The following is a 26663-nucleotide window of genomic DNA, read 5'->3' as shown; positions in this document are numbered from 1 at the left end:
AAACGGAAGAAAACGGAAAAATAACAAAAACATGTAAAGAAAAACGTTTTATTTTAATATTCATATGAATTCCATTTCTTTATTGTTTTATAATGATAAGTAAAACGCAGTTCATTGGAGGGGGTGATTCGTGGCAATCGCAAATTATTTAACAACTTTCGCTAAAACTCAACAGAAAACAACAAAACTACTTTGGTTGTCCATTTTCGATATTATTGTGTGTTTGATATACATATGTTTAAATAATAGTTTGCATTTTGACTCGGTACTAAATCGTCCGGGGAAGACACAATGGACTATCGATAAACGTTGATAACACATTATTGCTTTAAAGATGAGGCACACGAACTACCAAAAAATATAGTTTCGTGAAATCGTTTCATTATCTAACCACAAATGTTTGCCGTATAATCTTCAGTCTGTAAGGAAGTCGTTCTTGAAAGACTGAAACGCTACCGCGATTTGCCAGTTCGCTATAAATAACACAGTTTGACTTCAATTTCCAATCGAAAAGTAGTGTGCAAAGATGTTCCATTTATATGAAACAAAGATATTTTTTATAGATACGCGTCATGCGAAAATGGGTCTTATGTCATATGCGACAAGCGTAGCTATGGTCCAGCCTGCGCATCCCGCAGAAAGTCAGGAGATACATAATGAGACCACGAAACCTTGCACAAATGCGCAAACAGGGCTTTAGCTTCGCTAGTCAACGCGCCGTTAGACCTATCGGGTATTTTCGCATGATGCGGCTAGAAAAGTATGATCTGAATGTTTCGAAAATCAAAGCGCTGAAGGCACACAATTTGTTCGCTGTTGTATAATCTTAGACGCAACTCAGTTTTCAAAATTATGTTATAGCTTTTTATATCGCAAGTTTAAAATGACCACAACCAATTCAAATTTATAAAGAGACCGTTCTGGGGTTCGAGTCGGCAGCCTGTGTCGTCTAGAGGCCATACAAGCACTGGAGCGGGAAGAAGATCTTCTTTAGTTTTCAGCACTCCCTTTGCAGAGTAACCTTGTCCTTTGGAGAGCAACCAGACATGATCTGTCGTTAAATTGTCTACCAGTGCACATAAAGGTGTCATTTGCCACCATGCACTAGTCTATTTGGATCAAAATTATTTCGTTTGCGAATACCCGGGCAGCCGAGTTAAATTTGACAAGCCACATTACAGTCATGTTTTCTGACAAAGATGCGTCATGAGAGTTACTTTCTAGTCGCCAAACGGTTTCCATTTACGAAATATAAAACCGTTATTAATACAGTGCATTAAAGACAATTTCGGGCATCATCCTCACACATTTTAATTGTAAACAATAGTTACAAATTAAAGGTTAAAAGGAAAATGGTGAGCAAGTTAATCCTTATGGCGATTAAGTTGTCAAAACAACAAACTTTAAAGAATCTACGCGGTAGCAATTTAATTTCAGTACATGTATGTATATTTCGCTTTTTATTGCCATTTGTTAATATTGACTGATTAAAGTCCCTTTGTACGCATCTAAAAACGTGTGTTTATAAGATTTCGAAATTGTTGATGTCGTCTGTCAAGTTCCATGCATGAAAAGCGTGCATGTTGCAACAGACCCGGTGTTGTAACTCAATATAGACGTGGAATTCAGAACATTAAGTATTTTAGGGTGAAAAATATAAATCGGAATAAATGCACATGATGAAAATATATTGATCCATTGAAACTATAGAAAAAAATACATTAATTTACGAATTAACATTACAGTAGATGGTTTGTTCATAAAATATTGGTGACGGTGGAGTAGAGGAGTTACGCGTTAATGTCAGTACATGAAAATGAATAAAAATGAAATATAAACACATTAAATGAAGCATTTAATTTCAGGCTAAACATATTTAATATTTTTTAATTTGGTTTGATCGAGAATTTAATATAAAGCTTGTTAATACCAATACATTTATTATTAGAATTATGGTGTGGTTCATTCTTTGTTAGACTTACAGACTTTTCCTTAGCGCCAACTTAGATATACGATAAATTTATTTTTTCATCTTTGTAATCATAAGTGGAGTTTGTGTGAATCCTGCATGAAATTATGAGAGATTGTAAATCAATGGCATTTTCCTCATTTTTCAAAATCTCACCACTGTAGGCAATTAAAAGTAAATTACATTGGTGATCAAAAGTCGAACTTCATGTCCTGTGACTGTAAGGAATATAAATACGTTCAAAGAGCGAACAACTTCTGGGGCAGCTATAACATGTCACTGCTAAGGGGTTCTGAGAAACTCATCTTAGACACCGTGAGCATTGCGTTTAACGCTGTCAGATGTACAAAGTTACTGATAATTATACACCATGTATGCTTATATATATTTATATACATACATATATATTTAAAGTATCAAGTCCGACAGTGTTTGATTTCATACCTAAGATCAGATGCTTTTTCATCATTGCATGCTTTCAAGAGCCGAAGTCAAATTAAATTGTCCAAGTTTTAATTTGCATGAAAAGCATTACAAATTACAAACAAATGCTTAAGCACATTAAGACCATACCTTATTTAAGATTACAAATCAATTCCGATCACAAAGGCTCTTGTACAAAAGCAAACGCAAGACTGAGCCCAACAGTACAAGTTCTAAAGACGAATAATATCATAATAATATAATTTTCAATGAACCAACTAAGTAATGTACTACAAATGACACATTACAACGTATAGCCTCTGTTTGCTTTTTAAAACGCACGCATACCCATCAGTCATTAAATGTGCAACAGTTCCTATCAAAATGTCCGCCAGGAAAAAGCCGTATACACATACAGCGAGAAAGGACTCGTTATGTGTCGAGTCGTTATGAAATATGGAGCGAGTCGTTGAGGGGCGAATCGTTAAGGAATGGTCGTAACATGACTGTTAAGAAATATTGAAAAGGCCTGAGAGTGTGTTCTCACTACTACTAAAATACTGAAAGCGATTCCCGACAGGCGGGAAGTTTAAGCACCGAAACCATTCCAAGAAAAGTATTTGGCCTTCTGAATGTTAAATCTTTGTAATATTTCCTCCATGGACCAAGGACTGAGGAAAGTTTTAGGTCATTACTCACTTTCCTTTAATGGTTCACATTTATTGTGCTAGTCCGATCAAACAATATCGCATTGACCTACCGGCGGACTTGCAAGGTGAGCTTTTGGGATCGCCTTTGTCCGTCGTTTGTCGTTCTTCTTCCTGATTTTTTTTCATTCAAACGACCTCTTCTAACCTCTAGGAAGATTAAAAAATCAACAAGAATGATCCTCGGTTGATCCTCTTTTAAATGTGTTAGGGTCAGCTCTTAAATCAATTTAAAACTTGAAAATTGTGTTGTGTGTTGTTGTAGTTTATTTACAGGTCTTTTCCGCGTCTTCACGACTACATTAGGTATCGACCTGCCCCTGTGATGTTTCAGGGGAGACAATCTCCAGATAAATTCTTGTCTGGACGCAGCTCCGCCGAGGGAGTGCAGCAAGCAGCTCTGCCTTTATGGCCACTCTCGTCACCGGCCGTCGTCTTCAACCCCGAGACGGTTTCCCCATTGCGTTGAGCGCACTGAGTACCGCCGCCCCAGGTCCACTCTCTAGGGCCACACCCTCGATGTTTCTGATACCAACACCAGGTCCACCCCGTTCGTCCTCCACACTGGTAAGCTCCCTGTCCCGCTCTCTGCAGTCCCTCTCTTGGAAAGTATAGTGTGAAAGCCACACTACCTCCTAGACCCTTGCATACAGAGTAGCTTGGGCCCCCGGTCTTCAAGATCCTGGAAATAGCGAACCCCCGTCGATTAACAAGTCCCTCTCTTGGAAAGTATAGTGTGAAAGCCACACTACCTCCTTGACCCTTGCATACAGAGTGGCTCGGGGCCCCGGTCTTCAAGGTCCTGTATCAGCGGTTGACGAGACCGCTGTATCTTCGGGGAGACAGCGAACATAGCTGTGTAAAAGACGTCCGGCTCGAGGGTGGCGGACTCAGCTGGATTAGCAGAGCCGCCCGCAGAAGTTCCCTCTATAAGGAAATATGTACAGGTGAGAAGATCTTCTGCGGGTGACTCTCGCCTCGGTCGCGACGCGCACGCTCCAGCTGCTGACCGAGTTGAAAATTGTGTTATGAAACCTAAGGGGCTTTATAGTTGGTGTGTAACAGCGTATAGTTATTTTCTACTAAGATGGTTCAAATAATTACCGGAGCAAAAACTGGCAATGTCCAACGTTTCGCGTGTCTAACAAAGATGTATGTAGTTAAAAAAAATCTTCGAAACCGCAAGCGTCATGGGTTGAATATTTGGTGTATACAATTGTCCACTAAAAAGGGGCTCTCTGCCATGTTTTTAATCATATCAGACGACAGGTCCAAGAGCTTTGAGTTTTAGTGTGAACCATCGAATGAGGTCATCTACAATGTCTTTGTTAAAAGATATCATATCCACTGGGATCAAAACTTGCCATGCTCCAAGTATCACATGATATGCGAGGGGATCTAGTGTTATACATCGCATAATGGTCCTCTACTTAGCATGTTCGAATAATGACCCAGCGGTCAAAACTGGTCCCACCGCAGGAGTCACATGATTTAAAGCAAATAACTTAAAGAAAACATCTTCTTTGAAACCACACCTCCTATATTGTATACATGTATAGCACTCGCTTATGTTCCTTCACAATGATTGTTTCCTTCGAGTACTTGGTCTTTCCCACAGCACAATTAAGACCACACCAGAATTAAAAAAAACACACACATAAAGGCTGGAAATTGAAGTTATGATTCTCAATTCGTGACACATTTCCGGTTTTTTATTGACCCACTTGTTTCATTTAAAATCGAATTTTTCGGCGATTAGGCTCTAAGTAATTATTGGAAAAAAAATAGAAATTGCTTCTTTAATACATTTTCTTATTTTTCCATGATCAGAATTATTTGAATTTATATGGGCTATGGCGTAAATACACAAGGAGCAAAACAAACTTGCATATATAAGTTGTAAAAAAAACAGGTACAAAATGGTCCCTGAAAAAACCACTATTGGCTCACGCGCATTTGATCAGCTTTTGACAAAGCTTTATTCGCGAGAAAAGGCGTGATTTGACGTCACATATTTGAAATTCAACATGGCGGACAAAAGTCAACCTAGTTGTAAGTTTGTAATTATCAAGGCGTTTCTTATGACAAAAATGAGTCATTTTCTCATTTAATGAAATTCTGGCTGCATTCGGTTTTTATTTACCTCCGCATCGCATACACGTTACGGATTTAGACAATTAAGGCGTGAATACAAACTGAATAAATGTTGACAGGTGGTTGTTGACATTTTGTCAAATCATTTCATATGAAAACAGTAAAAAACAGAACGTTACGTTGTGTTGCATAGTTCGAGCAAGTTAAGACAGTAATACAATTGATTTGATTTTGATCCAGAACAAAATATTGGTTACTGTATTTACATTTGAGAAAACTGTTGTGTTAATTTTTTTATGAGTTGCATTTTCATTTTTGCATATTCTTTGAACTTCGAGTTGCAGAAACTAACACCAGTAACAGAAGTTTAGGTGGAAGGATAATATTTGCATCAGGAAGGTCAATTTCGTCATCCGGTTTCCTGTTGAAAGCCCAATTATGTTATTATACTTTATACAATACATATACAGCCTATTACAGGCTTCCGGAAAAGTCCCAAACAGTGCCTGTCAACCGGACAGGCTGATGGAAAAGTAAACCTGTCCGGACAAAAATTCACCTGACCAAACAGCGTGAGTTTATAACTGAAGAATTTAATAAAGTTTAACTCATATTCATTGCAATGTGCAGCCTGTGTATAAGTATTGGACAACTATAAGTCATTGATTTTGGAACATATAACATCAAATCATTATGTGTTCTTATGCAAATGTAACACACTGTAATTTAAAATATGGGATTCATTCTATATAATATGTAATTATGTAGTCAACTTGTACAAAATATACTTTTATATATTCTCCGTACAATATCAATCTTTTACAAAACTATCTGTTTTATATTATAAAAAAAATAAAATGATAATGACAGTATGCGATATTACTCTGATATAAGCACATTTCCGTGTTATTTCATGCGTTCCGACGATACATAAAGCAAAACAATTCTTATATATGATGATGACAACTTCAAATTTGACAATTTCGATCATTTGTATAAGCATTTTTTTCATGTGCAGTTTTTGTTAAAACCTTTGTAATTGGACAGATGGTTATATGTCGGAACAATTAAAATTGACGTTTTCGAAAAAACAACAACAAAGGGAGAGTACTCTTAAGAACTGGTAACGCGTTAGTGTTCTTAATGACAAAAAGGCTCGAAATTCACGAAAAGAGTGATTTCAATTGGGTTTAATCGTTTGTTTGGCCTGTCACAATTTAGGACCGGCAATATTAGAAACTTCGCCGGACCGTAAAGAATTTTGTCGGACAAGACCGGCGGTCCGGCCTTTTCAGGAAGCCTGCATATATCATTTTGTGCAACCTGTCCTTTGTGTCAGCCCTGATGTTCTGTACAGTTCCCACATATTGTTTGTCTCCTGATATCAATCATTTTGTTTTCATTAAGAACGCAGCTCTTGTAATGATGTTGCATTGTCACATGCATGCGCTCTGGGTATTTTATTTCACTGACATAACTACGCTTGAAGATAAATAAAAACACAACCAAAATGACGAAAGACAGGCATAACTGCATTGGAAAATCTTACTTCAACTAAAATAATCCAAATGTTGTAATTCATATCGCACACAATGTATTGGTCCTCTTCATTAAATGTTGCAAAGTGAAGCTGAATACTGCCATACTGTAGTGGTAACACAACACTTAAAAAGAATACTTTCACTTTCTCTTGATTTGCAGAAAAAGCTGCATGAAATCATTGTAAATTCTAGCATAAGAGAAGTGCGGACTCATCATGTCATACGATATTGTTTAGTGAGTGGGAATAAAAATCTTTTAATAGTTCAGTAATTCAAATTTTTAAGTTAAGTTGGCGTAAAGCCTATTGCAATCGAACACTCCCTTTTCGATGTGACATCTCTATGTGACGATATTGGCCTGTACTTTATCCTTTAGGCAGGGCTCATCATTAACGGTTGTCCGATAGCCCCTGGCAAGTAAAAGTTGGGTCTGGGCAAGTTATTTTATAATGTAGTTGTCCCCCTGGGCAAGTGCAAAAAAGAACAAAGAAAAGCGTGTGTTTCTGTGGTTAAATAGTACAAATAATCACCAACGATTTGCCTTATGCACGAATTTACCTCGGGGATTGTTGTTTGCGGAAGTCCAAACTAACTATGCATGGTGCGCATGGGTTTCCAGCCCTATTTTTAGAAACCCCGTAAATGGCTTGGGATTCCAAACATCAGCTTTTAAATGCTATTGTGTTTATCTTTTTCATTACTTTTCAGTTACAAATAACATTGTTGGTGTTTTCAGTCACGCAGAAAACTACTAAAATTATATAACTATATAAAAAATACAACAAATAGCTTCCGTATATATATATATATATATATATATATATATATATATATATATATATATATATATATATATATATATATTTATATATATTTATATATATATATAATATTTTGCGACATGCATTTTCAACAATCTTTTGCTTTACATCAATTCACATTTTTGTTACGGTTCAGATGTTGTTTACAGTAGTGTTAGCAGACGAGAAATGTCTAGTTTAATATTTAGCTTGGCTTTACAAGTAACTGTAAGTCAAACATTGGCACAAATCTACATTTAGACTTAAATTAGACTATAATGGCTATAATTATTTTGTTAAATTAGCAAAAATAAAAAAGGTTTTGTGGTGTATCATTTTGATCTTTATAAAAAAATATGAGGTTTACAGGTTATGTGATATTTCATGTTTGGGCAAGTGGCTTTACGTTCAGAGCAAGTAGATTTTCTAAGTACTTGCCCGGCAGAGCAAGTTGGGTTTAAGGTTAATCTTGAGCCCTGCTTTAGTTTCATTATTCTTTGAGTTCATTCCTAGTATTTACATTAAAATGAAAGTACGTTTCCTGTTTGAAAGTACTAAACTTTTTGGTAAGTTCCATGCAAATAGTGTGTGCATTTTGGATTGATCGTTGTATTTTCCTGTACATAGTTTAATGATCTAATAATACAAGTCAGTTATAAACATGCACAATATGTATTACAGAATATAGTCACAGTATCCTACAAGTACTGTTTGAAACGGTAGGGTTGTGTTTTCATGAAATGAAATAGTAGGGTTATGTCTTTGACAAGCGGGTCACATGAACTATCAGTATATAAAGAGCCGGTTGACTGGGAGCAGGCAGTCTGCGTTTGATTGCCGTACAGATCACAATGTTTAATATGTTGCTGCAATTAGAGACCATATACCATTGGAAGTATCTGTGACTTTGGATGCCTTTTGAGTGGGGGTGATTCCAAGCAAATTTTGCGCAATATACCATAGCTTGCTGGGTAGCCTAGAGACTCATATATTAGTCCGGGTCACAGGTTTCCTTAGGTAATATTAGACAGTGCACGTTTCTGGTCAGCCTAAGCCAGGGACATTTCTGTGACTTTGGATACCTTTTGAGTGGGGGTGACCCAAGCAACTTGGCGCAATATACAATAGCTTGCTGGGTAGCCTAGATACATTAGATATATTAGTCAGGGTCACAGGTTTTCATTGGAAATATAAGTTAGTGCACGTGTCAGGTCTCCTAGGTCAGCCTGAGTCTGTCAAGCTACTTATTATCGCTTGTACTTCACTGACTGATAGTCCTCCTTGCATAACGCAAACAGGGGACACTGCAGACTTGTTGCTATAGGTGTAGGACACTTGAGGTTACCCAAGTCATCCAAGTCACCCTAGGTGACCCAAGTCGATCCAAGTCACCCTAGGTGACCCAAGTCAACCCAAGTCACCCTAGACGACCCAAGGCAATCCAAGTCACCCTAGGTGACCCAAGACACCATAGGTGACACTCAAGTAACCCTAGGTGACCCAAGTCACCCAAGACATCCTTAGGTGACAGACCGAAGTCATCCTAGACACCCTAGGTGACCCAAGACACCAGAGGTGACCCAAGACACCCTAGGTGACCCAAGTCACCCCAAGACGCCTAAGGTGAACCGAGTCACCCCAAGACACCTAAGGTGACCCGAGTCACCCAAGTGATCGAAGACATCCAAGTCACACATGGCATGCGAAACCGGCTTGTATTGTGATTAAACGCTCATCATTTGAATAATACAATAATAATAAATCATTAATAGTGTAAATATTCAATTATTCATTGATTACATTTAAAATTGAGGGAGTTGAGTATCTAATCAAACCACTAAGGAAAGCCCCAGGAAAATCTGTGTGCTGAAAAATACCACTGGTGTTTGTTGCCATTGTATATATCCTGAAGAAAGGGTAAACACGTTACATCTATACGAGGTAAACACACATATAGTGCATGTTATTGCGAGTGTGTGTGAAAGTGAAACTATCGACTTTGTATGATTAAACACTCTTCAAATAAACAATTTTGACTCAGATTTAACTGGAAATACATAAATCATTGAAGGTACATTGTTTATTACTGCATTGTTTGCATTAATTCAGAAATTCTTTTAATGGTTTCCTTAATGGCTTCAAACGCTGTAACTGGAGGATACTTAAGTCATTTAAATATAACATCATATATGCCATACCTGACCGTGAGGTGCATTAAATTTCAAAAGCTACCAAATCTCATGACCTGTATGATTTTTTTTATCTCATCTATTTTTTTTTTTTAATTATGAGCTATTGTCATCACCTTGGCGTTGGCGTCGGCGTCCGGTTAAGTTTTGCGTTTAGGTCCACTTTTCTCAGAAAGTATCAATGCTATTGCATTCAAACTTGGTACACTTACTTACTATCATAAGGGGACTGGGCAGGCAAAGTTAGATAACTCTGGCATGCATTTTGACAGAATTATGTGCCCTTTTTATACTTGAAAAATTGAAAATTTTGGTTAAGTTTTGTGTTAAGTTCCATTTTATTCCTTAAGTATCAAAGCTATTGCTTTCATACTTGCAACACTTACTAACTATCATAAGGGGACTGTGCAGGCAAAGTTATGTAACTCTAACTGGCATTTTGACAGAATTATGTGCCCTTTTTATACTTAGAAAATTGAAAATTTTGTTAAGTTTTGTGTTTAGGTCCACTTTTTTCCTACAGTATCAAAGCTATTGCTTTCATACTTGCAACACTTATTAACTATCATAAGGGGACTGTGCAGGCAAAGTAATGTAACTCTGACTGGCATTTGGACGGAATTATGGGCCCTTTATACTTAGAAAATTGAAAATTTGGTTAAGTTTTGTGTTTTGGTCCGCTTTACACCTAAAGTATCATAGATATTGCTTTCATACTTGGACGACTCGCAAACTATCATAAGGGGACAGTAAAAGGACAAGTTGCATAACTCTGGTTGTCATATTTACGGAATTATGGACCTTTTTTTACTTTGAATATATGGTTAAATTTTGTGTTTCGCTCCACTTTACTTCTAAAGTATCAAGGCTATTGCTTTCCAACTTCAAATACTTTCATGCTATCATGAGGTTACTGTACCCCCCCCCCCCATTTTTTGTTTTTTTTAAAGATCATCTCACAAATGACCACCACACCCTCACACTATACCCCCCCCCCCACCCCACCCCCCAAATTATTTTTTTTTCAACGGTTAAAAAACACAAATATTTATTTTTATTATTTTATTTTTGAAATACCGTCCAACCATCGCACCCAAGAATATTTATTTATATTTATATTTTTTTTTGCATTTTTGGAAGATAATATAATAAATGTCCACACCTCCACTCCACCTCTCCCTCCTTTGTGATTTAAATTGAGAGTCCCTTCACCTTTAAAAAGAAAATAGATGAACGGTCTGCACCGGCAAGGCGGTGCTCTTGTTTTGTCTTTTTCATGGAATGTGTCAGTGGATCTGATCATCTGTGTATAATCAGATTTATATGCATTTTCCGCTTTATAATTTTTGATACTCTCTCCAGTTTATTGTAATAGTATGTAAGTATGATGAAAGATATTGAAAGATAAGCACTTTAAATATATTACCGGTAATTAAACTCAGTTAATATATGAGTGTTCTCCATAAAGTAGCCAGTTATATTTTCAAAGTAGCTGGCAACTAGAAACTAAAAAGGGCGTTTTGGCGCTGTTTTGCATTGATATTTTGGGGAAAAGTAGCCGGTGCCGATATTGTTTGTAACCAGTGAAATCACTGCCTGCCGGTGCTTCTGGAGAACACTGATATGTATATGTACCAGTACTGTTGCTAGGTAGGTGTTTCTTATCCACCTATACACAATGTATCACCAAAATTCATCTTGACCATGACCTAAATTGGACATTTTAAGAAGTTAAAAACATGTAATCGGCTGTCAAGCAGCAAAAAGGAGCATCTGTTTTAATCAAACAGCAGTTGTATTTTCTCTTCTCATGTATAAAATAAAAAACCATTTTTGTTTCAGATTGAACAGATTGAAGGCAGGTTTTGAGAAGGGTGCTACATTTATTGCATTTAGATACAACAGCAACACATTCCCTGGCACAAGGTCAGGAAGCAAGAATGGCAACTCTTACAGACTTTCTGCCAAATGTCACGACACAGGACACCAAAAAGCGACAGCAGTGCTATGAGACACTTTCTCGCTATCTGAGTGACCCTCGGAGTTCGCTAGAGTGTGATGATAACGATGCATTTATGACTGGGCTGGCAGCATGGGTCACCTGCAGCAACTTCAAGGTAAATACTGTAACTGTTAGATATACATTTTTATGCCCCCGGTAGGGTGGCATATAGCAGTTGAACTGTCTGTCAGTCTGTGCGTCCGTCCGAAAACTTTAATATTGGCCATCACTTTTGCAATATTGACGTAGTTACTTGATATTTGGCATGCATGTGTATCTGATGGAGCTGCACATTTTGAGTGGTGAAAGGTCAAGGTCATCCTTCAAGGTCAATGTCAAAATGACAAATGTACGGCTTCAAAGCGGTGCAGTAGGGGGCATTGTGTTTCTGTCAAACACATCTCTTGTTTTTATCAAACCTTAAAAAGGATAAGTGCAAAAAAAAACAGTTTCTTATATTGTGCTCACACACATTATAAAAAGAATTGCATGTCTCTTTTTCCCCAACTTGTTGAAAAAGGCCAGGCCTTTAAATGGAGGAAAAATAACACAAACACTTTATCATTATTACCACATTAATTATGCAAGTTAGTATCAACTTCATGCAGAATTTACATACTTCTAGCTAGAATATTCTAATCGACAGAAATGTTATACTATGTGTCTTGTTCATAAAAAGTGTATAAATTAGACTTTTCTGTTCTGAAAACCTCATACTCTGAACATATTAAGGAACAAAAACAAGTGTTGTTTTTTATGACAAAACCTCAACAGGGTATTATTTAAACCTTCAAAAGGTTGCAAATAATATGTAAAATGTTGTTTGATCTATAAGTTTACCACTTTGTTTTCTTAGGAATAGTCCATGACCATTTATCTCTGCAAAACTCCCAAAACCATTGCTGGCAACGAGGGTTTGATCATGTCATCACTATTACTGTCCCAAAGTTCAATTTACTGGCCTGGCCTTGTATTACCAAAGCTCATTTAAAAATCTTAAGTGAAGTCGAATTGAAGTGAAATATTCAGATAACTTTTTAAATGCAAAATCCAGTGTTTTCTGGCTACAAAAGCAGAACATGATACTTAGCTATTGTGCACTTGTTTTAAACAATTTAAAATGTAAGATGCTTAAATGTAAAGCATATATTAATGCAGCATTTTAGTTAACAACATGAAATACCGGTAATCAAATACTAATATATAACTCAGTTTCTAGAATAACAACTACTTTCTTTGTACTTTTAAGCTATATATTATTGTTTGTATATACAACCACTATATTGGTTGTAGCATAATAATGCAATAAGAAAAAGATATGTTATAAACAATTAACCATGCACATGTATATTAAAAAATTATAAAAACAACCTTCTCAAAATTTTAAAAACATGATACATAAAACTCACTGAAGGCAAGCCTATATTAGTATATATATAGGCTACAAGCAATTTTTAGCTTGGCTGTTTTCGGAGAAAACCCGAGGTATTGTCATAGCCAGCTGGTTGTGTCCGTCGTCGTGTCGTCCGCCATTCTAAAACCTTAACATTTTGTTAAGGTTTTGAACTATACATAGGCTCTAAAATCAAAGTGCTTCAACCTACAACTTTGAAACTTCATATGTAGCTGCACCTTGATGAGTTCTACAACTTTATATGTAGCTGCACCTTGATGAGTTCTACACGCCACACCCATTTTTGGGTCACTAGGTCAAAGGTCAAGGTCACTGTGACCTCAAAAAAAAGAAATTATCAGGCAAGCTTTCATGTAATCAAAATTGGACCCGCAGCCTAGCGTGGCACCCGTTATGCGGTGCTCTTGTTTTCTCTTGTCATTGTGAAGAGACCCTTGCTTATTGATTTTGGGAAAAACTATTGCTAAATGGATGTTTTGAGATATAAAAAGTTGTTCTTAGATTTATTTAACAGATATTTTATGATTTTGAATTCAATTTTTATTGGATTATGCAAGGCGAAAAACCCTAAGTATAATTAAGATAAGATAAAGGACTACCATAACGTTGTATTGGGTAAAAAAATATGCATGAAATGCTTGCTCAGATCTTGCAAAATCCTTAACCCTTTCCTGCCCGGAAACAAAGTCAAAAGGGCTATAAAACCAGACTACGAGTTACTCGCAGTCTGTAAAGGTTTTATTTTGCTTTCTGCTCATCAGTTTCTTAGGGAGGGAAATGAAGCCTTTAACACTTGCATCTAGTATGAAAGGTCTCTTGTTTTATTAAATTTTCTACAAATGGACAAAATACATCTGAGGGAGAAAGTCTTAAAAGAGCTTCTATGTACTGTACCTTTTATACCATTACCATCATTGTAGAGTCCTGGATGGCCATATCTGTCTGTAAACTGTTATTGGTAACTATTGATTCCATCTCAGCATTCTAACATTGAAACTGGTTACTAAGGAATTACTCTGATGAATGCCATATAGGAATGTGTTCATTAGATATCAATAAATCACCTTCATTTATAACAAATGTTATGAATATGAGATAAGTGTTACAACTTACAGTGTATTGAGTTGGTAACAGAAAGCTTAAACAATGTTATAATACAAAAAGATGCATTTGTTTGAGAAATATGAAACTGAACACAGCTAAATCCATGTAATCATTAGGGATTTTAGTGCTAGCACATTGAAAATTCTTGGTAGACACGAAGGTTATGTAGTGAATAAATGCAGACAGAGGGTAATGTCATATTGATCATGAATGTTCTGCAGACAGCTTCTGCATGTTGGTTGTGTATGCCTGTGTACTACGAAATGGCTGCAGAAATATTTAGGAATTTAACAACAGTTAATGTTGATCATGTGAAGTTTTCCTTCTGTGAAATACATGATTATTTACTTGATAGTTGTGTGAGAAAGTGAGAAGGTTCTAATGGTGCTGACCGAAAAAGTGCTGAGACATCTAATGGTATGTGCCTGGTTCTATATTGGGGTCAGCAATGTTATAATATCAGGCTTATAATTGAAATCGGTTTACATTGCATTGATTTGCTTTCTTCAACATACTGTTAATGAATTTGTAGTTCTGTCTTTATTTCAACATACAGAATAGACATTGTGAGTTTAATTGCATAACAGAGAAGATATCAGATGAAATATGTTTCTGACTTTTAATTTTCATGCATAGAAAAGTGTTTATCATGTTGCTTTTCTGATAATAAATGTCACACATTTGTTATAGCTTGATTTATTTTAAAGAATTTGTTGTCTTGACAAAATTTCCTTGAAAGAACCAGCAATTTGAAAAAAAAATGAGTATCTCAGAGAAAAAAGGATTGAATCCTTTCCTATGTTAACTTCATATTAACCTCTCCAGATAAAAGTACTGTGAGATATGCTTATAATTTCTTTCAAAAGAATAGAACAGGTGTAAGGACTGCAGATTCAGAATTCTTGGAGCCATCCTAGAAATGTCTGGTAATATTGATACATTTGTACAGTCAAAACTGAGGACAACGGTCCGTCCATGAAAATGGCCAAAGTTGTCGACCAGTGACCGCTATTTTCTGATCACCAATTTTTAGATGGTTGGTCAGTCAGTAGTGTTGCTAAGTCATTACCCACCCAGTCGTTCGCACACAGTGTGAAACAAAGGCTCTTTGCCGATAGCTAAGCATAATAACATCAACAATTTATATTAAATAATACAGAATATTGTCTTATATTGATTAAATTTCATAACTATTTTAAATCTCAATCATTGACTGTATCAACGATAGAATTTTTGTTTACTCATGCATCTCTTTCATTCATTATCTCTGACAGTTCCTCATTACATTCATTAGAGATGTATATTTAAATAAAGATTGCCACGTGTCATTGATGTCACGACCGAACAATTATACAAGCGGATTTGCTTTCATAAACCAAAAGTACGGTATAACTGTATCATTTTAATTCAAAGAAAAAGACACCAAAATCTTGTTAAAAAATATTGAGTTTGTTATAAAAGTTGCAATTCAGCGTATATTTTTCCTAATAGACCATAACTAATCCTTTGACTGATCTATTGACTTTGTTACACGCTCATGGTTTGTCGTTATAAATGCAGCTGATAATTGCTACGAATACATATTCTTATTGTTACGTGCACCTGTTTCGATTGTGTTCATAATTTTTGCGACTCGAAACGACAGATGCGTGACCGTTTTTTTTTCAGTTCAAACATGACTTTCATAGTGAAGTTTACTGGCTGTTTGCAGTTATGGACAGTTGACCTTTATTCTCCAGTGTAATATAGAGTGATTTTCGTCGGGGGTATACATACTGACCGTTGTCTGCAATTTACCGTTATTCACAAGTGACCGTTTGGCCAGTTTTGACTGTATACCTGTCAGTGACATGTGGCTTCATATTATCTGGAACTGTTTGTTTCTTTCAGATATCTATGAATGGTCTGGAGATCCTCAGTCTAATTATTGATCGTATGGGAGAGGATTTCAGGAACTATGTCACCACAGGTAAATGGTCTGAACATTTAGAGCTGAGTATGAAGCTGTTTTTGTTTTTTAAGCTCACTTGAGCACAACATGCATATGGTTAGCTTTTGTCTGTTGTTTGCCTAACTTCATCCATCTGTAACATTAAAATTGTGAGCACCCTAAAGTGGCCACATTTATTGCCCACTTTCATCTAATTTGGGTAGAACATTATATATCACCTTCCTAAAACTTGCTCAGAACGTTTGTCTAAATGATATCTTGACCGAGCTTGAAACTGGGTCACATGAACTCAGTCACTAGTTCAAATTAAAGAAAGAGCTTGTATATATTCTAAAAGATTTACTTTATTGTCCGATCTTCATTTGACTGTTGCAAATACATATGTTCTAATGATGTCTCAGTCATGTTTGAAACTGTTACGTTGGGTCAGAAACAAGGTCAGTAGGTCAAAAACAAAAAGGTTTTGAACACTCTGTTCATTGAAAAACATGGTCACTTTGATGGGGCCAGTTTGTCTAATTTGCCTTAAGTAAAACAATTTGAACCCTCTAGTAGTCACATTTTTCACCAAACCATAGTAAAATTTGCTCAGAATATTACATTATGATATCTGGCCCTAGGTAAGAAAACTGTTTGTTGGTAAAAAAATAATGGCTGCCAGTTGTTGGGGGAAATTTTTATTTTTGTAAGTCTATTGTGAAACACTGTGAATACAACCTGACAATCATGTTGCCTGCATCACATAATTTATTATACCCCCACAAACGAAGTTTAGGGGGGTATATAGGAGTGAACTTGTCTGTCGGTCTGTCTGTCGGTCAGTATTAAGTGTCCGCTCTCTAATTCAAGTAGTATTAATCCGTTCTTCACCAAACTTGGTCAGAAGTTGTATCTACATGATGTCTAGGCCAAGTTCGAACATGGGCCTTGCCGGGTCAAAACCTAGGTCACGGGGTCACTTAGTGCGTTTTAAACATTCAGCATGTTGTCCACTCTCTAATTCAAGTAGTTTTCATCCGATCTTCACCAAACTTGGTCAGAAGTTGTATCTAGATGATCTTAAGGCCAAGTTCGAACATGGGCTTTGCCAGCTCAAAAACTAGGTCACAGGGTCACTTAGTGCATTTTTAGCTCACCTGTCACCAAGTGACATGGTGAGCTTATGTGACCGTGTGATGTCCAGTGTCCGTATGTGCGTGTGTGCGTGCGTGTGTCCGTCAACAATTTGTTTGTGTAGACAGTAGAGGTCACAGTTTTCATCCAATCTTTATGAAATGTGGTCAGAATGTTTATCTTGATGAAATCTGGGTTGGGATTGTATTTGGGTCATCTGGGGTCAAAAACTAGGTCACTAGGTCAAAAACTAGGTCAAATAGTAGAAAAACATTGTGTAGACAGTAGAGGTCACAGTTTTCATCCAATCTTTATGAAATTTGGTCAGAATGTTTATCTTGATAAAATCTGGGTTGGGATTGTATTTGGGTCATCTGGGGGTCAAAAAATAGGTCACTTGGTCAAAAACTAGGTCAAATAATAGAAAAACCTTATGTAGACAATAGAGGTTGCAGTTTTCATCCAATCTTTATGAAATTTGGTCAGAATGTTTATCTTGATGAAATCTGGGTTGGGATTGTATTTGGGTCATCTGAGGTAAAAAACTAGGTCACTAGGTCAAATAATAATAAAACCGTCAACAATTTGTTTGTGTAGACAGTAAGGTCACAGTTTTTATCCAATCTTTATGAAATTTGGTCAGACTGTTTATCTTGATGAAATCTGGGTTGGGATTTAATTTGGGTCATCTGGGGTCAAAAACTAGGTCACTAGGTCAAAAACAAGGTCACTAGGTCGAATAATAGAAAAACCTTGTATAGACAATAGAGGTCACAGTTTTCATCCAATCTTTATGAAATTTGGTCAGAATGTTTATCTTGATGAAATCTGGGTTGGGATTGTATTTGGGTCATCTGGGGTCAAAAACTAGGTCACAAGGTCAAATAATAGAAAAACCTTGTGTAGACAATAGAGGTAACAGTTTTCATCCAATCTTTATAAAATTCAATCAGAATGTTTATCTTGATGAAATCTGGGTTGGGATTGTATTTGGGTCACCTGGGGTCAAAAACTAAGTCACTAAGTCAAATAATAGAAACACCTTGTGTAGACATTAGAGATCACAGTTTTCATCTTATCTTTATTAAATTTGGTCAGAATGTTTATCTTGATGAAACCTGGGTTGGGATTGTATTTGGTAAGTCAGGTGAGCGATTCAGGGCCATCATGGCCCTCTTGTTTAACATTCAGCATGGTGTCCTCTCTCTTATTCAAGTAGTTTTCATCCGATCTTCACCAAACTTGGTCAGAAGTTTTATCTAGATGATCTGAATGCCAAGTTCGAACATGGGCCATGCCAGATCAAAAACTAGGTCACGGGGTCACTTAGTACGTTTTGCACATTGAGCCTGGTGTCCGCTCTCTATTTCAAGTAGTTTAAATCCGATCTTCACCACACTTGGTCAGAAGTTGTAACTAGATGATGTGTAGGTCAAGTTCGAACATAGGCCATGCCGGGTCAAAAACTAGGTCACGGGGTCACTTAGTGTGTTTTAAACCTCACCATGTTGTCCGCTCTCTAATTTAAGTAGTTTTTATCCAATCTTCACCAAAATTGGTCAGAAGTTGTATCTTGATAATGTCTCGGACAAGTTTGTATATGGGTCATGCTGGGTCAAAAACAAGGTCACGGGGTCACTGAGTGCGTTTTAAACATCACAATGTTGTCCGCTCTCTAATTCAAGTAGTTTTCATCCAATCTTCACCAAACTTGGTTAGAAGTTGTATCTAGATGATGTCTAGGTCAAGTTTGAATATGGGTCATGCCGGGTCAAAAACTAGGTCACGGGGTATCTTAGTGCGTTTTAAACCTCACCATGTTGTCCGTTCTCTAATTCAAGTAGTTTTCATCCAATCCTCACCAAACTTGGTCACAAGTTTTATCAAAATGATCTCTAGGACAAGTTTGAACATGGGCCATTCCGGGCCTAAAACTAGGTCACGGGGTCACTTAGTGCGGTTTTTAACATTCAGCATGGTGTCCGCTCTCTAATTCAAGTAGTTTTCATCCGATCTTCACCAAACTTGGTCAGAAGTTTTATGGAGATGATCTTAAGGCCAAGTTAGAACATGAACCTTTCTGGGTCAAAAACTAGGTCAAGGGGGTCACTTAGTGTGGTTTTTAACATTCAGCATGGTGTCCGCTCTCTAATTCAAGTAGTTTACATCCGATCTTCACCAAACTTGGTCAGAAGTTTTATGGAGATGATCTTTAGGCCAAGTTAGAACATGGACCTTTCTAGGTAAAAAACTAGGTCAAGGGGTCACTTAGTGCGTTTTAAAAATTGAGCATGGTGTCCGCTGTTTTTTTGTGAAGACGACATGCAAAATATTATGTGTCAATGGGGCATGTGGGGGTATTCGTCACATCTGAGACAAAGCTCTAGTTGGTATTTGTTTTTGTGAGTGGACTAAAGTGATCAAAATTACGTTGTTTGTCAATTAATTGTTATAAAAAGCTAATTTGAAATCGATTTTATGTATTTTACTTTGATTTTAAATAGAGTTTGATAATATTAATGTGGGTCATTTCTGTTGTTATTTTATTAGAGAACTTGTCTCACAAACTGCTTAATGAAACTCTGTCTATTTTTCAGTTCTTCCAGCTATAGTAGATCGCCTAGGAGATTCTAAAGATCAGGTTTGTTTGTTTTGTACTGATAGGTTGTTTTACATATAAGAAAGTATCATGATATAACATTCTCAAGCAGGCATTTTTAGCTCATCTATTTTTTGAAAAAAATTATGAGCTATTGTCATCACCTTGGTGAAAGCGTCGGCGTCCAGTTAAGTTTTGCGTTTAGGTCCACTTTTCTCATAAAGTATCAAGCTATTGCATTCAAACTTGGTATACTTACTTACTATCATGAGGGGACTGGGCAGGCAAAGTTAGATAACTCTGGCTTGCATTTTGACAGAATTATGTGCCCTTTTTATACTTAGAAAATTGAAAATTTTGGTTAAGTTTTGTGTTTAGGTCCATTTTATTAGCTCATCTATTTTTTGAAAAAAAATTATGAGCTATTGCCATCACCTTGGCGTCGGCGTCCGGTTAAGTTTTGCATTTAGGTCCACTTTTCTCAGAAAGTATCAATGCTATTGCATTCAAACTTGGTACACTTACTTACTATCATGAGGGGACTGGGCAGGCAAAGTTAGATAACTCTGGCTTGCATTTTGACTGAATTATGTGCCCTTTTTATACTTAGAAAATTGAAAATTTTGGTTAAGTTTTGCGTTTAGGTCCACTTTTTTCAGAAAGTAGCAATGCTATTGCATTCAAACTTGGTACACTTACTTACTATCATGAGGGGACTGGGCAGGCAAAGTTAAATAACTGTGGCGTGCATTTTGACAGAATTATGTGCCCTTTTTATACATAGAAAATTGAAAATTTTGGTTAAGTTTTGTGTTTAGGTCCATTTTATTCCTTAAGTATCAAAGCTATTGCTTTCATACTTGAAACACTTACTAACTATCATAAGGGGACTGTGCAGGCAAAGTAATGTAACTCTGACTGGCATTTTGACAGAATTATGTGCCCTTTTTATACTTAGAAAATTGAAAATTTAGTTATGTTTTGTGTTTAGGTCCACTTTATTCCTACAGTATCAAAGCTATTGCTTTCATACTTGCAACACTTATTAACTATCCTAAGGGGACTGTGCAGGCAAAGTTATGTAACTCTGACTGGCATTTGGACGGAATTATGGGCCCTTTATACTTAGAAAATTGAAAGTTTGGTTAAGTTTTGTGTTTCGGTCCACTTTACCCCTAAAGTATCATAGATATTGCTTTCATACTTGGAACACTCGCAAACTGTCATAAGGGTACAGTAAAAGGACAAGTTGCATAACTCTGGATGTCATTTTTACGGAATTATGGCCCTTTTTTGACTTAGTAACTTTGAATATATGGTTAAATTTTGTGTTTCGATCCACTTTACTTCTTAAGTATCAAGGCTATTGCTTTCAAACTTCAAATACTTTCATGCTATCATGAGGTTACTGTACCTGGCAAGTTGAATTTTACCTTGACCTTTGAATGACCTTGACTCTCAAGGTCAAATTATTAAATTTTGCTAAAACAACTCTTACCTGACATACCACAATAGACTGCACCCAAACCATCCCCCACGCCCCCATCCCAAATCCCCCCTCCCAATGCCCCCACCCTAAAGATCATCTAATAAATGACCACCACACCCTCACACTATACCCCCACACCCCCACCACCAATTTTTTTTTTCAAACATGGTTAAAAATCACAAATATTTATTTTTATTATTTTATTTTTGAAATACCGTCAAACCATCACACCCAAGGAACCCCCCCCCCCCCCCAAAAAAAATAAATATTTTTTTTTTGCATTTTTGGAAGATAATGTAATAAATGACCACACCCCCACACTATACACCCCTCTCCACTCCACCCCTCCTTCCTTTGTGTTTGAAATTGAGATAGGTCCCTACACCTTTAAAAAGAAAAATAGATGAGCGGTCTGCACCCGCAAGGCAGTGCTTTTGTTAAGTTTAAGTTACCAGTTACAAGTTAAGTTCCAGTAACTGTTAAAAGTAAACTTCATACATGCACTTTTAAAACTTAACATTTTTGGTGCATAAATGTGAAAAACAAACACCTGTTTGTTATACACTGCAACGCCGATATATCGCGGACCGTTATATCACGCTGTCCAATATATCGCGCTTTGGCTATGGCTCCCAAAAATCCGACGAGCATGATCACTAAATGACATGTTTAAATTGGAGAATTCGCTAACTTAAGCAAAAAATCGGTTCTAGCTAGTATCAACACCCCATATTTCGCGGCTTACTATGGCACGCAGTGAAGCGTGAAAAACAGTCGATTAGTGACAATGTTTTTTACACAAGGCTGGGGTTGTTTTTAACACTTAGAAAATATCCAATTAGTGTCATTGCAACGGTAATAATGGCAGTTTACTGGTATATAGATCTTTAAATTTCGGTACTGGTCATGAATTTCTTTGTCCTGATAAAAAGCGCGCGAAAATTGGCGTGGGTGTATTTATTTGTAAAAAAAAATTCGTAGCCGGTACAACATTGCGATAATTTAATTTCCATTAAAAGTTTCGTTGTAAATTTCAACAAAAGTACCGCGGTATCTCGCGAATTATGTGGCGTTGACATTTCCTATTAATAAAATATAATTCAAACACACGGTATCGTTACCGTTACGCTAAGGGTAAATTCGAATCTATGCACAATGTATTTTTATACGTTTTTTACGGCAAAAATTTTTCATTTTAGCTGATTCGCGAGGGATTGTACATAAAAATAAAAAACATAATTTACATTTTGGTTTTTATGATATATACACAGATACTTATGTAGTAATGAAAACGTTTATTGTATAATTGGTTTGCAATTATTACAAAACAAATATGTAGCAGCGCTGTATATAAAATGAAAACATTTGGGAAATTTGAAAAGTTAACCGCAATACAATTGAGTTAGACATTTCTTGAGTTATATCGCGTGCCGAATATATCGCGCTCGCGATCTTTGGACCCCACCAACCGCGATATATCGGCGTTGCAGTGTATATTGGTTTCCTGAAAATGTGTTTTGTATGAATTGTGAGGTCATGATGTTTTCATAACAAAGACTCATTATGAGTCATATGTTAGAATGGTTTCTTGTTAGACTGTATAGACAAGAATATTGTCCTTGCGCTGTTGTATTGGAATTAATACTATTGACTTGCAGATTCTGCTAAACCCTTTTTATGCCCCCTTTCAAAGAAAAGGGGTTATATAGTTTTCGCAATGTCCGTCTGTCTGTAAGTCTGTCTGTCAGTCTGTCAGTCTGTCACACTTTTCGTGTCCGCTCTCTTATTCAAATAGTTTCCATCTGATCTTTACAAAACTTGGTCAGAAGTTGTATCTAGACAATATGTAGGTCAAGTTCGAATATGGGTCATGCCGGGTCAAAAACTAGGTCATGGGGTCGAAAAAACTAATCCAAGGGAAGTAATAAGCTTTAAATGGACATAATCATCTACAGTCACGGTAGTGGCTTTTAATTATTTGCTACTTAAAATAGAGATTTGTTATAGACAATTATTTTCAAGGGAAGTAATTTATATAATTATAAATCTCAGATTATATATTTCCTAACCAAGAATTTAAGTTATTTTCACAGTTACTGTACAGATTTTTTATTTTGATTATTTATAAACTCAAATGATTGATTTGTCAAAGTTTTTTTTTAAATGATATAATTATCATTTCTTTCCTGTACTAATTTGTGAATGGTAGGGTTCATTACATACCTGTGTCCATAGATACAGGAACTCTGGCTATAATCTCTTTGATAAACCACAGGCCTTGGTTGTCAGTGATGTCTGACTTGGTCATTTTTGACTGTCTACAGACCCCCCCCCCCCCCCCCTCCGTTTGGATTGGACAAAATCCAAGGGAAGTAATAAGCTTTAAAGGGAGATGATTTCTTTACCGGCCAAATGATAAATAGAAATTTTATTTCAAAGCGGCGCAGTAGGGGGCATTGTGTTTCTGACGAACACATCTCTTGTTGTGGTCAAATGGGGGAAGACATTCATCACTAAACCCAATCTCAAAAAGTATATATATTTCCAAATGACTACCTTACATTCCCAAAGTGAATGTTCATTTGTTTTTGACTTGCATCAATCAGTTCATCTCTCAAAGAATAAAATCTGAACCCAGGTTTAAAAGTAAATTATCTCGATAGTGAGCCCTTTCAATGCTAACATGTGTTTGTTATGCTGATTTTAGGTGCGAGAGCTAGCTCAGCAGGTCCTTCTTAAGTTGATGATGCCAGCTTCAAATCCACAGGTATGCTGGTTTTGGGCGTGTGCTCTCTATATAGGACCATGTTATTTTCCATTTGAAGATTGTTATATAGGGAGGCCTATAGTCAGTTGCTGTAATGGGTGTGTTTCCAGTGATTAATCTAGGTTCGGGTCCTGCGTCTCTAATGCATTAAATCAGAAAAAATGCATCGGTCTGATGTACGAGCGTCCTAGAGGACTTCAAAATCAAGTGGTATTTGTCCGAAAGAGCCTGGATGATCATTTTGTATCTGTTGGGTTTAATTAAATATGCCACCAAAGAAAGTCATCAAATTAGATAACAAACACCAGAGGCTTGGTCAGCTTTGGCACAGCGATTTTGGAGAACATGAAGTCTCGGAAGCAATCGCGGACAAGGAAATCTCGGATTATAAGTTTTTGCCTAAATGTCTCACAGTGTACTTGTGGCTAAAGTTTGTCGACAATAGGGACGAACAAGACAATTTTATGTACTGTTCTATTTGTGAAGAGAACAGTTGTTAAAACAGTATGGTTAAAACCAAGCGGAATAGAAACTACCAAAACACAACTGCTGGGTGTGAGAGAGGGTTCTCAACACAGAACTGAATTGTTACCAAATTGTGTTACAGACTGAGTGTCACTGTACAAGACAAGATCATGGCTGTGAAGTTGAGATCTGGAGCAGCATTTTGCACTCCATATCAGACCATGTTATTTGCCATATTAAGACTTAAGAGTGTGGTGTAGCGAGTCCTTCAGTCAATTGCTGAAATTCATGCATTTTGCTGGTGCTGGTTCCTACTGTTAATAATGCCAGCTTTCTCATCCCTAATACGCTTTTTTGATGCATGTGAACTATATCAGACTGTGTGATACACAATGTAAGCTAGAGGCAATATTTGTCCTGCCACTTATGTTGGTAATTCGGCTAATAATCTAATTAACAAACAATCAACTTTTTCTCAAACAATACTCACATTACATGCTTTTCTTAAGTTGTAAGAATTTAAAATAGAGAATTGTTTTGATGATAAGTTCTTTGTCAAAATACTTGTCATACTTAGGGTGATCAATAATCAACTTATTTTTGTAGCCTTTGTTTTTAAGAACTGCATTTGTTTAGCTGAACACAAACCAGTGAAATGTTTAGGTGTAAGCTATTAACAAGCTTGCAAGTGAGTTCTTGAGTGGGTTGTAACAATATTATGGTCAAAAGGTTTTTAAGGATTTTGAAATGGTGTCTAAGTTTTGACTTAGTTTATAAAAATACCTTTTGTTTTACTTCACTCTAATAAATTCTTTTGGTTCAGATTTTCTACCTGAATATGGTTTTGGAATTTAAAATAATTCGGTAGACTTACTTGCTCATGTTTTTCACTTGTCTTAATGTAAGCAAGTACATAATTATCTTTACTTGATGTATTAAATATTAATCACACAATGTGTGTATGTTTGTTACAGTATGTATTTGAAAGGATGATGAACACATTCACACACAAACTGTGGCATGTGAGAGAGGGCGTGCTACTATGCCTGCAGCAGACAATAAACAGGTGAGTCCTGTCTCACATGGGAATGATCCCCCAAAAAATGATTGTGGCTTGCTGCAGGCCTTGGGGGCTTTCATTCAAATTAGCAGACCCAATCCTCATATGTTCTACGTGATAGTGTTGTGGATATTGTGTCTGCCTAGCAACCAGGTCACGAGTTAGGTTCCCACTGTGGAGGCATTCTTTCGATCTCCCTTTAACACACCAAGTACTGGTTTTACCCAGGTAAAGGATACTAAAGCGTTTCAATAGCCATTAGGCATCAGATGAGCTCTAATTAATAGGTTTAAACTAAACGAAAACCCTACTAAAAATTTGAGCAAGCCCAGTTTAATATTCCACTTTTGGGCCAGCAGGCTTGTTCTAAGTTAAATCACTAGGTTCCCCTTCTGCCTATCAATATAATTCATACTAAGTGTGCTTTGGGGCTTTGACTGATATTTTCCATAATCAACTAGAAAACAAATGATTTGGAGTTTGGAAGTTGGAAGCAATGACAAACACACTCACAGAGTTTTTTTACTGCATATGTTTTGTTTCCAGATATGGAGCTAGGTGCCTGACGCTGTCCAAAATAGTCCCCTCCATCTGCAAGCTGTTAGAGGACCCCACTCCGCAGGTGGGACATGTTCTGTCTGTAGTTCTGATGCGATCAAAGACTGTAGGGTTCTATCTTTACTCTGCCCTCATGTCATTGATTGAGTGATTGGCTTTTCTTACCAGTAGAATGTACTGGGGACAAAGTCTGAAAATGGACCGGTTTTTATACCTTTAACGGTGTTTGCAGGGTGTTTTTTTTACTAAGAAAGTGACGCCGATATTCGGCGTCTTCCCCTACCAGAATTTTTCCCCTAAAAAGACCATTTCCCCTCCAAAAATATTATTTTTCACCAAAATATAATATTTTACCCTCAAAGAAATGTTGTTTTTTTTTCTTTTGGGAAGTCGACACTTATCCAATTTGTACCATGTA

The 26663-nt window shown here is 36.6% G+C and overlaps 1 protein-coding gene across 7 annotated transcripts in view; it reads left to right on the top strand.

Moving 5' to 3' along the window:
• The first annotated feature begins 5094 nt into the window (after positions 1-5094).
• Positions 5095-26663, top strand: part of LOC127859326 (CLIP-associating protein 1-like) — a 117197-nt gene continuing 95628 nt past the window's right edge. For all 7 annotated transcript variants that reach the window (XM_052396659.1, XM_052396658.1, XM_052396660.1 and 4 more), the window contains exons 1-7: positions 5095-5151; positions 11566-11840; positions 16134-16212; positions 19905-19948; positions 24103-24162; positions 25602-25693; positions 26234-26309. In XM_052396659.1, coding sequence (XP_052252619.1) covers positions 11664-11840; positions 16134-16212; positions 19905-19948; positions 24103-24162; positions 25602-25693; positions 26234-26309 — 528 coding nt within the window. In that variant the 5' untranslated portion in view covers positions 5095-5151; positions 11566-11663. The remainder of the gene's footprint in view (positions 5152-11565; positions 11841-16133; positions 16213-19904; positions 19949-24102; positions 24163-25601; positions 25694-26233; positions 26310-26663) is intronic.

This window comes from Dreissena polymorpha, chromosome 15, assembly GCF_020536995.1.
Source record: "Dreissena polymorpha isolate Duluth1 chromosome 15, UMN_Dpol_1.0, whole genome shotgun sequence".
In the NCBI taxonomy this organism is placed as follows: domain Eukaryota; kingdom Metazoa; phylum Mollusca; class Bivalvia; order Myida; family Dreissenidae; genus Dreissena; species Dreissena polymorpha.
The sequence above is the reverse complement of the archived record's forward strand: the minus strand, read 5'-3'. Positions and strand labels throughout refer to the sequence as shown.